The following is an 18743-nucleotide window of genomic DNA, read 5'->3' as shown; positions in this document are numbered from 1 at the left end:
CAGTTGTGTGGCAAAGGAGGAAAGCTGCTTTTTGGTTGGGTTTATTTTCTTTTTTGTTCAGCTGCGCAAATTGGATTTGCTCTGCCTGTTCAAATAAACCCACACAATAAATAGAAAATTCAGACTGTAACTATCTCACATACAATCAGCACAAGAGGGGAGAACTTAGAAAAAGTCACGTGAAAAGTGACATTTCAGGGTACAATATTTACAGGTCCTGGGCTGAGGCCCCAAGGCCAGATCAGTGTCCACAAGTTCTGTTATTCCACTGCTGAAACTCCCCAGGGGAGCGAGTTCTAAAGAATTTTTTCATTCTACTTCCTGCCTTTGGTTTGGTACAGGCTGGAAATTGAACCAAAAAAAACCCCAAAAATTAAGGTGCTGTCCCAAGTACCTGTGCAAACATTTTTCCACAGCACCTGTCTAGCAGCAAATAAAAACCCCTTTCCTGGAGCAGTCAGTGGTTTGATCACCTCAGTCGTCAGGTTCCTCCTCAGAGAGCAGGAGGTCTTTGTCTGACAGCTGGTCGGTGTTGCTGGTGCTGGTGGCGTCCTCCTCATCCTCGGAGCTGCCGTGGCACGAGGTGTGGAAGAGCCTCATCAGCTCCCGGAACCTGTGCGACACCTGCGGGGCCAAGGGGAGCCAAGGGGAGCCGGGGTCACCCGCGGCTGCCGTGCAAATGCAATTTCAGCAATTCCCACTATAATATACTAATATTATATTATATATATACTAATTATATAGATACTAATATATACTAATATAATAATATACTATATAATATAATATATAATTATAATTATATATTATATAATATATATTATATAATTATAATATATATCATATATATTATATACTTATATTATATAATATAATTAAATTATTATATTATATTATAATATATTATATAACTAATATATACTAATATAATAATATACTATATATACTAATTATATAGATACTAATATATACTAATATAATATATAATTATAATTATATATTATATAATATATATTACATAATTATAATATATATAATATATACATTATATACTTATATAATTATAATAATTATATTATAATATATTATATAACTAATATATACTAATATAATAATATACTATATATACTAATATATACTAATTATATAGATAGTATAGATACTATACTATAATATACTAATATGATATTATATATACTAATTATACTATACTATAATATACTAATATGATATTATATATACTAATTAGATTATACTATAATATACTAATATGATATTATATATACTAATTATATTTATTATAATTATATATTATAGAATATATATTATATAAATATATATTATATATTATTATAATTATATTATACTATAATACACTAATATGATAATTCGACACAAATTCAACACCACAGTAGCATTTCATACAAGACTGAGGCACTGAGGAGGAGAAATGGAAAAGCTCTGGGTTTGTTTGCTCTGGAGGAACAGTTCCATTCCCCAGGTGCAATCTGGGAATTTGGAGGATTCAGAGACAAAAGCAGGTTTGTACAGGAGGAGGAGCTGAGGAGCAGCCACTGAAACAGCTCCAGTGCCAAAGGTGCAGCTCAAACATCAATGGGAACCTGGCAGGAGCAGGGCACGGAGGATTTCTGGCACCACTAAAACAGAGTTTGGTTTGGTTTTTTTTCTTTTATTTGCAACTGAGATGATTTTTTCCATCAAACTGAAGTTGGGAGAGTGATGGGGCAGCACCCTGGGGTTCCCAGCCCTGCCCCGCAGCAGCCTCACCTCACTGGCAGTTTTGTTGCCCAGTTTCTGGGAGATGGCGTGGAAGGTGTCCAGGTGGGCTCCCCGCTCCTGGCACGTGGTGAGGATGACTCTGTCGGCCTCCCTGCAGGGCAGAGCCCGTGAGAGCAGCCCAGGAACAGCGGGAGACCCAAACACCCCAGCTCAGTCCCAGCCCAGCAATCCCAGCCCAGCAATCCCAGCCCAGCAATCCCAGCTCTGATCCCAGCCCAGCAATCCCAGCTCAGCAATCCCAGCTCAGCAATCCCAGCCCAGCAATCCCAGCTCAGTCCCAGCCCAGCAATCCCAGCCCAGCAATCCCAGCCCAGCAATCCCAGTTCAGCAATCCCAGCTCAATCCCAGCTCTGATCCCAGCCCAGCAATCCCAGCTCAGCAATCCCAGCCCAGCAATCCCAGCTCAGTTCCCAGTTCAGCAATCCCAGCTCAATCCCAGTTCAGCAATCCCAGTTTAATGCCCAGTTCAATTCCCAGTTCAGCAATCCCAGCCCAGCAATCCCAGCTCAATAATCCCAGTTTAATTCCCAGCTCAGCAATCCTAATTCAGTTCCCAGTTCAGCAATCCCAGTTCAGCAATCCCAGTTCAGTTCCCAGTTTAATTCCCAGCTCAACAATCCCAGCTCAGTTTCAGTTCCCATTTCAGCAATCCCAGTTTAATGCCCAGCCCAGCAATCCCAGTTCAATCCCAGTTCAGTAATCCCAGTTCAGCAATCCCAGCTCAGCAATCCCAGTTCAATTCCCAGTTCAGCAATCCCAGCTCAATTCCCAGCTCAGCAATCCCAGTTCAGTAATCCCAGTTCAACAATCCCAGCTCTGATCCCATTTCAGCAATCCCAGTTTAATTCCGTTTAATTCCCAGTTTAATTCCCAGCTCAGCAATCCCAGTTTAATTCCCATTTCAGCAATCCCAGTTTAACTCCCAGTTCAGCAATCCCAGTTTAATTCCGTTTAATTCCCAGTTTAATTCCCATTTCAGCAATCCCAGTTTAATTCCCAGCTCAGCAATCCCAGTTCAGCAATCTCAGTTTAACTCCCAGCTCAGTTCCCAGTTCAGCAATCCCAGTTCAATTCCCAGCTCAGCAATCCCAGTTTAATTCCCAGTTCAATTCCCAGCTCAGCAATCCCTAACAAGGCTCCTCCTGCCACCCCCAACCCCAGGACCCTTCTCTAAGCAGAGCTCCTTTGGCCTGGCTTTCAGTTTTTTGAAGGAGATTTTAAGAGGAACCTTTTGAGATGGTTTTAAGTTTTTTTCCCAATCTGAAGTGCTCCCTGCCAGGAGCAGCTCATGGCGCCAAACATGGACTGAGCAAAGGGAAGGGTCAGAAATCAGGGACACAAACTGAAAATCAATGACCCAGTAAGAGCTGGAGGCAAACAGGGGGCACAGCAAGAGGAGCTCAGGCAGAATTACCTGGTCCAGAGCACAACCTTCTCCCCAGTGGAGCTGACTTTGCTGTTCTTGGCACACACGGTGGCCTCTGTCCCTCGCTGCTGCTCCTCCCTGTGCCCCGGGGCTGCTGCTGCTGCTGCTCTGGGCTCCCTCTGCTGCTGCTGCTGCTGCTGCTGCTGCTGCCCCGGGGAGCTGCTGCTGGCGCCTGCCCTGGGCCCGGCCTCAGGAGCAGCTCCAGAGCCGCCTCTGTGCCCTGTGCCAGGGCAGCCCTGGCTGCTGCTCTGCTGGGCCTCAGCTCCCCCTGCTCTGTGCCCCGTGCCAGGGCAGCCCTGGCTGCTGCTCTGCCCGGCCTCAGCTCCGCCTGCTCTGTGCCCTGTGCCAGGGCAGCCTGAGCTGCTCCATCTGCGCTCAGCTCCTGCTGCTCTGTGCCCGTGGCCAGGAGCCCTGCCTGCTGCTCTGCTGGGCCTCAGCTCCCCCTGCTCTGTGCCCTGTGCCAGGGCAGCCCTGGCTGCTGCTCCACTCAGCTCCCCCTGCTCTGTGCCGTGTGCCAGGGCAGCCCTGGCTGCTGCTGCCTGCCTGGGCCTCAGCACTCGCCCTGCTCATCGTGCCGTGCCGTGCCAGGGCAGCCCTGGCTGCTCTGCTGGGCCTCAGCTCCCCCTGCTCTGTGCCCTGTGCCAGGGCAGCCCTGGCTGCTGCTCCACTCAGCCTCAGCTCCCCCTGCTCTGTGCCCCGTGCCAGGGCAGCCCTGGCTGCTCTGCTGGGCCTCAGCTCCCCCTGCTCTGTGCCCCGTGCCAGGGCAGCCCTGGCTGCTGCTCCACTCAGCCTCAGCTCCCCCTGCTCTGTGCCCTGTGCCAGGGCAGCCCTGGCTGCTGCTCCACTCAGCCTCAGCTCCTGCTGCCCCCTGGAGCTCTGTGGCGCCCTCAGGAGCAGGGGCAGAGCCACCGTGCGCAGAGTGAGGCCCCTCGGGCGGGCAGGGATGGGGCCCTGGGGGGCACAGGCCCCTGCCCAGCCCCTCCGTGTCCCCCCCTGGCCGAGGGCAGCCTTTGCTTTCCTGAGGTAGCTCCAGAGCAGCTTTTGGTGCCCATCTGGGGGCGCTGGCAGCAGAGTCCCCGTCCTTGGCAGCGCCCGCGGCTGCACCGGAACCTTCTGGAAGCTGGGCATCAGCAGGGGCAGGCTTGGCACACGGCCGGCTGGGGGCCGGCCTGCCCTCCAGCTGCGATCCTGGGGGAAACACAAACCAGCTCACTGAGGCTGCAAGGAGCCCTCATTCCCTGACTTTAAAGATATTTTTATTTACAGAGCCTGATGCTGCACAGGAGAGCAGCCTGGGAGCAGCTCTGACTCCAGCTGTGCTTTAAAGAAAACAACTGTGCTTTAAAGAAAACAATCTGCACCCATTCTCTTGCTAAAAGCAACTGCTGGGTGAAGTGATGGAGACTTCACAAGTGCCTTGCACAGAGCAAAACCCTGCAGGGAATATGCATTTATATTATACATATATATATTTACATATATATTGATATATAGTTAAATATATATATATATTTACATATATATATAGATAGATATATATATATATAGATATAGATATATAATATATCTATAAATGGAGCAATCATTGTGAAAAAAGCAGAATATTCTCTAGGCAGGAAAGATTTTTTTAAATTTAAAACATCCAGAGTGGAGGAACAAGTGAAAAAAAAGTGAAAACACAATTATTAGGAGTTCTCATTATATTCAATAAAAATGCATTTATATTATATATATATTATATATAATATATAAACATATCTTATATATAATAGAAATATAACATAATGTATATTATATTATATTAGTATATTATAGTATAGTATATTATATTAGTACATTATAGTATATTGTAGTGTGTTACATTACAGTATACTATATTAATGAAATATAGTATAGATATAATATTTGTATATTATAGTATAATATAATTAGTATATATATTATAATATTAGTATATTATAGTATAGTAAATTATATTAGTACATTACAGCATATTGTAGTGCGTTATAGTATACTATAAATAATTAATGTAATGTAATGTAATGTAATGTCATGTCATGTCATGTCATGTAATATAATATAATATAATATATAATATAGTACGATATAATAATATAATATAATATAATATAATATAATATAATATAATAGTGACATAATGTAACGGTAATGGTAATGTAATGTAATGCAATGCAATGTAACGCAATGCAATGTAACGTAATGCAATATAGTAATGTAATGTAATGTACATTAAATCTATAACAATAACTAAATGAGGAGCAGAGCCTGAGCCCGCCCTGGCCCACGAGCAGGGGTCCCAGGCTGCAGCTGCACCCACCTGGGGACAGCGACTCCCCCCGCCTGGGGCCGGCCTTCGTCCTGCCCGGGGCCTCCTCTGCCTCCTCTCTGCTCTCCAGGGTCTCCTCTGCAGCCTCCCTGGGCGTCCCGGGCTCCTTCCCCTCCGCCTGGGGGCTGCCCTCCCTCTGCCCGAGGCTGCCAGCGAGCTCCTGGCAATCTTTGCTTTTATAAAACTTCCCTTCACACACCTGCAAAGCAACCGGAGGCACCATCACCCAGGGCTGTCCGTGCCAAGCACAGCTCGGGCTGGGCTGTGCTGGCAGCTGCTCCTGCCAGGGGCTTCCCTTTGGCATTGTGCTTGCTTCAGAAATTTATTATTATTATTATTATTATTATTATTATTATTATTATTATTATTATTATTATTATTATTATTGTTGTTGTTGTTGTTGTTGTTATTATTGTTATGGGCTTCCCCTTGGCAGTGTGTTTGCTTTAGAATTATTATTATTGTTACTATTATTATTATTATTATTATTATTATTATTATTATTATTGGCTTCCCCTTGGCAGTGTGTTTGCTTTAGAAATATTATTATTATTATCATCATCATCATCATTATTCGTAATAGTAGTAGTAGTAGTATCATTATCATTAATACCATTATTATTACATTTTAAACGTCTTATTATTATCATTACCATTATTATAATTGTTATTAATACCATTATTATTGCTATTGTTGTTTTATTTTTATTAATTTATTATCGTTATCACTATCACTATTATTAATATCATTATTATTTTATTAATTATTGATATTTTAATTATAAATATTGCTATTAATACATTATTATTGTTATATTTTATTTTTATTAATTTTATTATTATAGTTATTGTCATTATAATTATTACTAATACAATTACTATCATTGATAGTTATTTTATTGTTATATAATAATAATAATGATACTACTATTACTATTATTACCACCACCATCATTATTATTATCATCATTACCACTGTTATTAATACCATTATTATTACATTTTAAATGTCTTCTTATTATTATCATTACCATTATTATAATTGTTATTAATACCATTATTATTGCTATTGTTGTTTTATTTTTATTAATTTATTACCGTTATCACTATTATTAATATCAATATTATTTTTATTAATTATTGTTATTGCAATTTTAAACATCATTGTTATTAATACATTATTGTTATAGCTATTTTATTTTTATTATCGTTATTATTATAATCATCATTATAATTGTCATTAGTACTGTTATTATTGTCATTGTTATTTTTATTAATTTTTATTATAGTTATTGTCATTATAATTGTTATTAATACAATTAGTACTATTGATATTGTTATTTTATTGTAGTAGTAGTAGTAGTAGTAGTAATAATAATAATAATAATAATAATAATAATAATAATAATAATAATAATAATAATAATAATAATATTGGGAGAAGGGCAGGGAGGTGCAGGCAGAGCTGCACCTCTGGATTTGGGATTCCCCTGCTCACCTCTGGATTTGGGATTCCCTCCCTCACCTCTGGATTTGGGATTCCCTTCCCACCTCTGGATTTGGGATTCCCTTCCCACCTCTGGATTTGGGATTCCCTTCCCACCTCTGGATTTGGGATTCCCCTGCTCACCTCTGGATTTGGGATTCCCTCCCTCACCTTGGGATTTGGGATTCCTTCCCTCACCTCTGGATTTGGGATTCCCTTCCCACCTCTGGATTTGGGATTCCCTTCCCACCTCTGGATTTGGGATTCCCCCCTCACCTCTGGATTTGGGATTCCCTTCCCCACCTCACCCAGAATTCGGGAGGCTGAAGGATCACCAGGAGGATCCCCAGGACTCTCCTCATCTTTGGATGGATTCCCTTCCTCACTCAGGATTTGAGGGGCCCCAGGATCCTCCGGAGGATCCCCAGGACTCCCCTCATCTCTGGATGGATTCCCCTCCTCACTTTTGGAAGGATTCCCTTCCTCACTCAGGATTTGGGAAGCTCAAGAATCAGCAGAACCTCCTCAGCTTTGGATGGATTCCCTTCCTCATCCAGGATTTGAGGGACATGAGGATGAGCAGGAGGATCACCAGGACTCCCCTGAACTTTGGATGGATTCTCTGGCTCACCTTTGGATGGATTCCCTTCCTCCCCCAGGATTTGTGAAGCTCAAGAATCAGCAGAACCTCCTCAGCTTTAGATGGATCCCCTTCCTCACCTCTGGATGGATTCCCTTCCTCCCCCAGGATCCCCAGGACTCCCCTCACCTTTGGATGGATTCCCTTCCTCATCTTTGGATGGATTCCCTTCCTCACCCAGGATTTGGGGGACATGAGGATCACCAGGAATCCCCTCAGCTTTGGATGGATTCCCTTGTCACTTTTGGATGGATTCTCTTCCTCCCCCAGGATTTGGGAAGCTCAAGAATCAGCAGAACCTCCTCAGCTTTGGATGGATTCCCTTCCTCACCTCTGGATGGATTCCCTTCCTCACCCAGGATTTGGGGACTCCAGGATCCCCAGGAATCCCCTGAGCTTTGGATGGGTTCTCCGGCTCTCCTCTGGATGGATTCCCCTCCTCACCTTTGGATGGATTCCCCTCCTCACTTTTGGATGGATTCCCTTCCTCCCCCAGGATTTGGGAAGCTCAAGGATCAGAAGGAGGTTCCTCTCTCACCTCTGGATTTGGGATTCCCTTCCTCCCCCAGGATTTGGGGACTCCAGGATTCCCAGGAATCCTCTCAGCTTTGGATGGATTCCCTTCCTCACCTCTGGATGGATTCCCTTCCTCACTCAGGATTTGGGGGACATGAGGATGAGCAGGAGGATCACCAGGAGTCCCCTCACTTTTGGATGGATTCCTTGCTCACTTTTCGTTGGATTCCCCTCCTCCCCCAGGATTTGGGAAGCTCGAGGATCAGCAGAACCTCCTCAGCTTTGGACGGATTCCCCTCCTCCCCCAGGATTTGGGAGGCCCAGGGATCAGGAGGTTCCTCTCTCACCTCAGGATTTGGGGGCTCCAGGACCCCCACACTGACCTTGCTGCCGCAGTGGCTGCAGCTCCTCCTCTTGCTCTTCTTCAGCTTGGGGTCACTGCTGCCCTCGTGGCAGGAGCAGGAGCAGGAGCATTCCTTCAGCCCCTCCGGCCACTCCCCCTCCTGTGGACAGACAGACGGACAGACAGAGCCCCGGCTGGCTGGCTGACTGACGGACAGACAGACAGACAGAACCCCAGCTGGCTGACTGACAGACAGACAGAACCCCAGCTGGCTGACTGACAGACTGACAGACAGACAGAACCCCAGCTGGCTGACAGACAGACAGACACGGCTGGTGACTGACTGACGGACACAAGAGCCCCGCTGGCTGACGACAGACGGACAGACAGAGCCCCGCTGGCTGGCTGACAGACAGAGCCCCGGCTGGCTGGCTGACTGACAGACAGACAGACAGACCCCAGCTGGATAACTGACACAGACCCAGTGTGACAGACAGACGACAGAACCCCGTGCTGACTGACGAAGACAGCAGAACCATGGCTGACAGACAGACAGACAGAGCCCCAGCTGGCTGACTGACAGACAGACAGACAGACAGAGCCCCGGCTGGCTGACTGACAGACAGACAGACAGACAGAGCCCCGGCTGGCTGACTGACAGACAGACAGACAGACAGACAGAACCCCAGCTGGCTGACTGACAGACAGACAGACAGAGCCTGCGACTGCAGTCTGCAAACAGACGGACAGACAGACAGACCAGCAGGGGACACGGGGCGAAGCGCTGCTGGCAAAGCAAAGCTCCACAGAAACACCCCCAGTCGACCTTCCTCACCCTGCCACACCTCAGAACACAACCAACGCGCAATTAATCCAAATTTAACCCCAATTACATCTGCTCACAGATGAGAAATCCCAAGAAATACCCCAGCCCCAATTAATCCAATTTCCAATTTAATTTGTCAGAGGTGAGAAATACCAGGAGATACCCAGCCCAAATTTAATCCAAATTTAATCCCAATTTAATTTGCTCAGAGATGAGAAATACCAAGGAAATACCCAGCCCTTCCAAATTTAATCCCAATTTATCTGCTAGAGATCCCCACCTTGTCGTGCTGTTGGCCTCCAATCTCCTTCCTCTTCTTGTTCCTGCTGCCTCCATGGATTTTGGGGGGCTCCTCCTCCTCCTCCACATCCGGCAGCGACACCTCCTCAAAGCCATCAAACTGCGGCACAACAGACACAAACACAGACACAGACACAGAGCTGATCTCAGATCACCCCAGTTTGCTTTTTCCTTGCCCAGGAAACAAAAATCTTTTCGTGCTGTTCCAAAATTTGAAGGGTTTGCTACAGTGCTTCCAGAACGGCACCCTCTAATTGAGTTGTGTCCATCATCCATCCATCATCCATCCATCATCCATCCATCATCCATCCATCATCCATCCATCCATCCATCCATCCATCCATCCATCATCCATCCATCCATCATCATCCATCCATCATCCATCCATCATCCATCCATCCATCCATCCATCATCCATCCATCATCCATCCATCATCCATCCATCCATCCATCCATCCATCATCCATCCATCATCCATCCATCATCCATCCATCATCCATCCATCATCCATCCATCATCCATCATCCATCCATCCATCATCCATCACATACCATCCATCATCATCATCCATCCATCCATCATCCATCATCCATCATCCACTCCATCCAATCATCCATCCATCATCCATCCATCATCATCCATCTCATCCATCATCCATCCATCCATCATCCATCCATCCATCATCCATCCATCCATCATCCATCCATCCATCCATCCATCATCATCCATCATCCATCCATCCATCCATCTCATCCATTCATCCATCACATCCATCCATCCATCCATCATCCATCCATCATCCATCCATCCATCCATCCACTCCAATCCATCCATCCATCATCATCCATCATCCATCATCCATCCATCATCCATCCCATCCATCCATCCATCCATCATCCATCCATCCATCCATCAATCCATCATCCATCCATATCCATCCCATCATCCATCATCCATCCATCCATCCATCCATCATCCATCCATCATCCATCCATCCATCCATCCATCCATCCATCCATCATCCATCCATCATCCATCATCCATCCATCCATCCATCCATCATCCATCCATCCATCATCCATCCATCATCCATCCATCATCCATATCCATCATCCATCCCTCCATCCATCATCCATCCATCATCCATCTCATCCATCCATCCATCATCCATCCATCATCCATCCATCCATCCATCCATCCATCCATCCATCCATCCATCCCTCCATCCATCACCCATCATCCATCCATCCATCCATCCATCATCCATCCATCCATCCATCATCTCATCCATCCATCCATCCATCCATCATCATCCATCCATCATCCATCCATCCCATCCATCCATCATCCATCCATCCATCCATCCATCCACCCATCCATCCATCCCTCCATCCATCATCCATCCATCACATCCATCATCCATCCATCATCCATCCATCATCCATCATCCATCCATCCATCCATCCATCATCCATCCATCCATCCATCATCCATCCATCCATCCATCCATCATCCATCCATCCATCCATCCATCATCCATCATCATCCATCATCCATCCATCCATCCATCATCCATCCATCATCCATCCATCATCCATCCATCCATCCATCCATCATCATCATCCATCCATCCATCCATCATCCATCATCCATCCATCCATCCATCCATCCATCCATCCATCCATCCATCCATCCATCCCTCCATCATCCATCCATCATCCATCCATCATCCATCCATCCATCATCCATCCATCCATCATCCATCCATCCATCCATCCATCCATCCATCATCTCATCATCATCCTCATCGATCATCATTCACACCATCCATCCATCCATCCATCCATCCATCCCATCATCATCCACTCCTCATCATCACCATCCATCAATCATCCATCATCCATCATCCATCATCCATCATCATCCATCCATCATCGCATCCATCCATCCATCTCCATCCATCATCATTCTCATCCATCATCCATCTCATTATCTCATCCATATCTAATCTCATATATCCACTCATCATCCTTCCTCCATCCAGTTAAAGTTACTCTGTTTTATCATTTGGGTTTGGAAAGTTGAGCACTATATTCTCTCTCTGTCAGTGACTCTCAAAGCTCCCATGCGGCTGGCACAGGGACGGAGGTGGTCAAAGAACACTGAGAACTCATCCTGCAGGTGTAGGCTCACAGTGCACTGGGATTCGCTAAAAGTGGGAAAAATGCCAAAATCATCAAATCATCTCCCTTCTAGGAAATTACCAGGGCAAATTGTCAAATTGACTGAAAAATCCTTCAATTCAGCAACTGTGAGATGGCACAAACTAACTGCCACACAGACTGAGAGTTTTCTGTCCAATTCTCCATAAATCCAAGGCCAGGTTGGATGGGAACTGGAGAAACCAAATGGTGGGAAGTGTCCTTGGGGGTGGAATGAGATGGGCTCTGAGGTCCTTCCCAACACAAGGAATTTTGTGATCCCTCCATCATCCATCATCCATCCATCCATCATCCATCCATCCATCATCCATCCATCATCCATCCATCATCCATCCATCCATCCATCCATCATCCATCCATCCATCCATCCATCATCCATCCATCCATCCATCCATCCATCCATCCATCCATCCATCCATCATCCATCCATCCATCCATGAATTTGAGCTGTGAGCCCAGGCAGGCTCTGTAGATGACACAGGGAATTGGAGAAACCAATTGGTGGGAAATGTCCCTGGGGGTGGAATGAGATGGGCTCTAAGGTCCTTCCCAAGCCAAATCCCTTTGTGATCAATCAATCAATCAATCAATCAATGCATGAATCCGATCCCGAATGGAGCTGCCCTGCTCCCCAGGAGCTCAGGGCCCGCCAGGGCTCCCGCTCACCTCGGCGATCTCCTGGGGCACGCAGTCGGCGCAGCTCTGCAGCACCTTGATGATCTTCTGGTGGTGGGCAGGGTTCTCAGCAAAGCAGATCTCCAGCTGCCTCAGGAACTTCCTGCTCTTCTCAAAGGCCTGCTGCTCCTCAAACTGGCCACCAGAAAAAAGATTCCTGTTCAAGCACAGACTGCCAAGCATCTGGAACTGACTTCAACAAATAAAATTCCTGTCCTGGGGTTTGCTTTCCATTGTGTTGATGCCTTTCACAAAAGGCACCACTTGGAATAATCAACAGTATTGATAGCATATATATATATATATATATATATATATATATATATATATATATTTAATTTAATAATATATATTTATATATTTAATTTAATATTTAATATTTAATATTTAATATTTAATATTTAATATTAATAATTAATATTTAATATTAAATATTTATATTTAATTTAATAATATATATTTTATATATATATAAATATATATAATAGCATCCCTATTATATATAATATAATATAATATAATATAATATAATATAATATAATATAATATAATATAATATAATATAATATAATATAATATAATATAATATAATATAATTCTATATACTATATATTATATATTGTATATTACATATTATATATTATATATTATGCCGTATAAATATATAATATAGTTACATGTTATATTATGTTATATTGATTATGTAATGTATAATAATATATATAATAATTATATCATCTACAATATAATTGCATATTATATTATATTATATTATATTATATTATATTATATTACATTACATTATATTACATTACATTACATTACATTACATTACATTACATTATATTATATTATATTATATTATATTATATTATATTATATTATATTATATTATATTATATTATATTAATAATATAATAACACCCCTAGTTGCTCAAACAGTCAGGGTGTTTATAAACCTTTTTTTGTCTGTCTGCAGAACCACAGCCTAAAGATTATTGTGCATCTTTGATTTTCTTTCTGGCCATTCACAGCCTCCAACTTTCACTGAATTACAAAGCTGGCTTTGCACATAAATCGGGGAAATTCAGGAAACCTCAATCCTACAACCCTCAGAGTGCAAGGGAGATTTGGAGCCCGAGCAATCACTGCTGGCTTTATCTGCAGCCAGGTGGGAAAGGCTGATCCTCTGTTGGAGATTTTTTCAGGGATGGCCTAGAAGGCAGCTGTGAGGAGCAGGTTCTCACAGCCTGTTTCTGTGAACAGCAGAGGTTCTCAGGTTATTTTTAATTACAAGTAAAGGTGACAAACATGAAGGCCTTGAGAGCCTTGCACATCAGAGTTCTCAGGCAGCTTTCTCATAACAAGTGGATGTTCTATCTTTGGCTGTTTTGGGAAAGCAAGAATAATTTTGAGAACCCAAATCTTGGTATTGGAAACGTAAGGAGGAGTTGGTGTGTAATCTCTGACCTACTGTGAGCTCAGATTTTGCAATGTGCATGAAGTGAATTAACACTGTTATAAAAGGTGCCTGATTGATCAATAAAGTGGAGTCGATGCTGACCAACACAAGGTGGGTCGTCTCCTTCCAACTTCAATAATCCTCCTCGGCCACACCGAGCAGGAGTTCCACAAAACCCACCAAAAACCTCCCAACTCCGATCCACAAAACCACCAAAGCAAACTTGCAGCAAGGCAAAAATACCCATTTTGCTGCTTTCTTTATCTTTTCCTCTCCCCCAAACTTTGACACCGCCCTGCTCCTGCGGCCCCACGTACCAGCCCGCACTCCAGCGCCTGCTCGGGCAGCAGGAAGGCAGCAAAGTCCGTCAGCAGCTGCGGCCACTCGTGCAGCAGCTGCCGCAGCGTGCAGAACAGATCCACGGCCGTCCGTCTGTCCGCGCCCACCTCGAACTCGTAGATGACGCGCAGGAAATCCTCGTACTTGCCCGGGATGTGCTGCAGCGTCTCGCGCACCTGGGAAGGGAAATAAATTTATCACGGAGTCGTTGGTGTGTGGCAGGGATGGTAAAAATCCTCCTGTCACCCTGGGTTTTTAAGATTTTCTAAGCCTTCTGATGTTGACATTCCCGGAGTGAATTTTCTCACACGCTTTCTGTAAATAACTCATTGCTTTTCATTCCTTTATGGAGGAGGAGAGGGCTGATGGACTGTTGGTTTGACCAGTTGCTGTGGTGTGTTCTTAAGTTTGTTAGTTTGCTCCCCCCAAGGGCCCAAGGAGGAAACAACTTTCACTTTATAAGAAAAACCAAGGGAAAATGGAAATGAAAACCAAGTTTCATTTCCATAGCAACCTGACTGACAGGGTCCTGGGAAAGGAAGAAACCACTTCATACAGAAAATGGGGGGAGCGGTTTCATTTCCATAGCAACCTAACTGACAGGGTCCTGGGAAAGGAAGAAACCATTTAATACAGAAAATGGGGGGAGCGGTTTCATTTCCATAGCAACCTAACCGACAGGGCCCTGGGAAAGGAAGAAACCACTTAATACAGAAAATGGGGGGAGCGGTTTCATTTCCATAGCAACCTAACCGACAGGGTCCTGGGAAAGGAAGAAACCATTTCATACAGAAAATGGGGGGAGCGGTTTCATTTCCATAGCAACCTAACTGACAGGCTCCTGGGAAAGGAAGAAACCACTTCATACAGAAAATGGGGGGAGCGGTTTCATTTCCATAGCAACCTAACTGACAGGGTCCTGGGAAAGGAAGAAACCATTTCATACAGAAAATGGGGGGAGCAGTTTCATTTCCATAGCAACCTAACTGACAGGGTCCTGGGAAAGGAAGAAACCACTTAATACAGAAAATGGGGGGAGCGGTTTCATTTCCATAGCAACCTAACCGACAGGGTCCTGGGAAAGGAAGAAACCACTTAATACAGAAAATGGGGGGAGCAAACTAACAAACTTAAGAACACACCACAGCAACCAGTGACATTGCAGAGGCGTCAATGCCACTTTCCAATCCACTGTCACTTTTGAAAAACTATAAATATTGGAGTCAGAGAATAAAATTTCCTTTTTTCCCTTCACCTTGAGTGGTGCTGTGCGTGTGTTTTCTCGTGTCCTTCAGCGACATCCTTCCAAAAAAAGACGCCATATTGTGGGCCAAGCTCTGCCCGTTCCTCCCACCACCCTCCCAGAGAGGAATTTCTCCCTAAATCCCTTTATTCTACAAATCTTCCATCTCCTCTACTCAGAATTTATGGAATTTTGTTGAAGCAACCAAGTGATTTTTTTTCCTAAAGATGAACCAAAGCTGCTCGTCCCAGTGCAGATTGGGGAAGGTCAGAAATTCAGAATTTTCTGGATTGAGCACCCTCAGCCCCCTGAGTGCTTCACTTGCAGCTCCCACTCTTTGGGAAGGAGGAGGAGGAGGGAAAACAACAGCAGGAATCTGCTGAAATTTCATTTTGGAGTTTTAAGCAGCTCTGGAGGGGTTTGAGTTCTGTTCCTTAACAAAACCCTTGAGCTGGGCAGGGGCTGACATTCTGTGGCAAAAAAATCCCAAATTTCTGAGTTTTGTGGCAGAAAACCTCAAATTTCTGACGTTCCGCGGCCGAACACCCCCAAATTTCTGCCGTTTTGTGGCAAAAACCCCAAATTTCTCATGTTCTGTGGCAGAACATCTCAAATTTCTGATCTTCTATGGCAAATTACTGACGTTCTGTGGCAAATTTCTGATGTTCTGTGGTAAAAAACCCCAAATTTCTGACATTTTGTGGCAAACTTTTGATATTCTGTGGCAGAACACCCCAAATTTGGGATATTTTGTGGTAAAAAACCCCAAATTTTTGACGTTTTGTGGTAAAAACCCCAGATTTCTGATGTTTTGTGGCAGAAAACCCCATATTTCTGATATTCTGTGGCAGAACACCCCAAATTTTGGATATTTTGTGGTAAAAAACCCAAATTTTTTGACGTTTTGTGGCAGAAAACCCCACAGTTCTGACATTTTGTGGCAGAAAACCCCACAGTTCTGACATTTTGTGGCAGAAAACCCCACAGTTCTGACATTTTGTGGCAAATTTTTGATGTTTTGTGGCAGAACACCCCAAATTTTTGATGTTCTGAGGGAGAAAACCCCAAATTTCTGATGTTTTGTGGCAGAACACCCCAAATTACTGATGTTCTGTGGCAAATTTCTGATGTTCTGTGGTAAAAAACCCCAAATTTCTGATGTTTTGTGGTAGAAAACCCCAAATTTCTGACGTTTTGTTGTAGAAAACCCCAAATTTCTGACGTTTTGTGGCAAATTTCTGACGTTTTGTGGCAGAAAACCCCAAATTTCTGATGTTCTGTGGCAGAACACCCCAAATTTGGGATATTTCGTGGTAAAAAACCCCGAATTTCTGATGTTTTGTGGTAAAAAACCCCAAATTTTTGACATTTTGTGGCCGAACAGCCCCAAATTTCTGATGTTTTGTGGCAAAACGAACCTCAAATTACTGACATTTTGTGGCAAACTTTTGATATTCTGTGGCAGAACACCTCGAATTTGGGATATTCTGTGGTAAAAAACCCCAAATTTTTGACGTTTTGTGGTAAAAAAACCCCAAATTTCTGACATTTTGTGGCAGAAAACCCCAAATTTCTGACGTTTTGTGGCAGAAAACCCCATATTTCTGATATTCTGTGGCAGAACACCCCAAATTTGGGATATTTTGTGGTAAAAAACCCCAAATTTTTGACGTTTTGTTGTAAAAAAACCAAATGACTGACATTCTGTGGTTAAAACTCCAAATTTCTGATGTTCTGTGGCAGAACAGCCCCAAATTTCTGATGTTCTGTGGTAAAAACCCCACATTTCTGCTGTTTTGTAGCAGAACACCTCAAATTACTGACATTTTGTGGCAAACTTTTGATATTCTGTGGCAGAACACCTCAAATTTGGGATATTTTGTGGTAAAAAACCCCAAATTTCTGACGTTCTGTGGCAAACTTTTGATATTCTGTGGCAGAACACCCCGAATTTGGGATATTTTGTGGTAAAAAACCCCAAATTTTTGACGTTTTGTGGCAAAAAACCCCAAATTTCTGACATTTTGTGGCAGAAAACCCCAAATTTCTGCAGTTTTGTGCAGCCTCACCCGGGTGAGGTAGGCCTGGGCGAAGGCCAGGTCCTTCTGCTCCCTCAGCGGGTCCCTGTCCAGGATGTCCTCGTCGTAGAGCAGCAGCAGCTTGGCCGTGTCCCGGCCGCCCCGGGCGCGGCCCCGCCGGCTGCGGCTCCTCAGGGCGCGGCGGCTCCGCCCCGGCGCCTTCAGCGCCTCCCCTGCGCCGGACCCAACACAAACGGGAAAATGCGTGAAAAATGGGGAAAGGGTTAAATTCTGTGCTGCCTGCAAGGGGAGGAGAGAGATACTTCCCAAGTGGAAGTGTGGGGATAATCACTGATGGCATCCCCAAAGGTATCCAAAAAAAAAAATACCCACAGGACTCACCTGGTGTCCAAAAAAACCCCAAAGAACTCACCTGGTGTCCAAAAGAAACCCCAAATAATTCACCTGCGGTCCCAAAAACCCCACAGAACTCACTGCCGGCATCCAAATAATCTCAAAAGAACTCACCTGATGGCATCCAAAAACCCCAAAGAACTCACCTGCTGTCCCAAAAAACCCCAAAAAATTCACCTGTGGTCCCAAAAAACCCCAAAGCTCTGCCCTGCTGTCCCCAAATCCCCTGTGTCCCCAAACCCCCCCATGTCCCCAAACCCACCTGTGTCCCCAAACCCCTCTGTGTCCCCTGTGTCCCCAAACTCACCTGTGACCCCTGCTGTCCCCAAACCCCTCTGTGACCCCAAATCCCCGTGTCCCCTGCTGTCCCCAAACCCACCTGCTGTCCCCAAACCCCCCTGTGTCCCCAAACTCCCCTGTGTCCCCTGCTGTCCCCAAACCCCCCTGTGTCCCCAAACCCCCCTGTGTCCCCAAACCCACCTGCTGTACCCAAACCCCCCTGTGTCCCCTGTGTCCCCAAACCCCCCTGTGTCCCCAAACCCACCTGTGTCCCCAAACCCCCCTGTGTCCCCAAACCCCCCTGTGTCCCCAAACCCACCTGATGTCCCCAAACCCCCCTGTGTCCCCAAACCCCCCTGTGACCCCAAACTCCCCTGTGTCCCCAAACCCCCCTGTGACCCAAACCC

At 44.7% G+C, this 18743-nt stretch overlaps 1 protein-coding gene across 1 annotated transcript in view; it reads right to left on the bottom strand.

Moving 5' to 3' along the window:
- Nucleotides 1–25: 25 nt before the first annotated feature.
- The window catches only part of LOC135457582 (GON-4-like protein), a 64530-nt gene continuing 45812 nt past the window's right edge, over nucleotides 26–18743 (bottom strand). Inside the window, exons 17-26 of the mRNA XM_064732290.1 lie at nucleotides 17695–17876; nucleotides 14361–14558; nucleotides 12573–12716; nucleotides 9665–9784; nucleotides 8599–8718; nucleotides 5565–5772; nucleotides 3784–4414; nucleotides 3215–3616; nucleotides 1789–1891; nucleotides 26–624 (exon numbers count right to left, since the gene is read on the bottom strand). Coding sequence (XP_064588360.1) covers nucleotides 475–624; nucleotides 1789–1891; nucleotides 3215–3616; nucleotides 3784–4414; nucleotides 5565–5772; nucleotides 8599–8718; nucleotides 9665–9784; nucleotides 12573–12716; nucleotides 14361–14558; nucleotides 17695–17876 — 2258 coding nt within the window. The 3' untranslated portion in view covers nucleotides 26–474. The remainder of the gene's footprint in view (nucleotides 625–1788; nucleotides 1892–3214; nucleotides 3617–3783; nucleotides 4415–5564; nucleotides 5773–8598; nucleotides 8719–9664; nucleotides 9785–12572; nucleotides 12717–14360; nucleotides 14559–17694; nucleotides 17877–18743) is intronic.

The sequence above is a fragment of the Zonotrichia leucophrys genome, chromosome 25 (assembly GCF_028769735.1).
Source record: "Zonotrichia leucophrys gambelii isolate GWCS_2022_RI chromosome 25, RI_Zleu_2.0, whole genome shotgun sequence".
Taxonomy (NCBI): domain Eukaryota; kingdom Metazoa; phylum Chordata; class Aves; order Passeriformes; family Passerellidae; genus Zonotrichia; species Zonotrichia leucophrys.
Note: the sequence above shows the minus strand (reverse complement) of the source record. Positions and strands in the feature narration are given on the sequence as shown.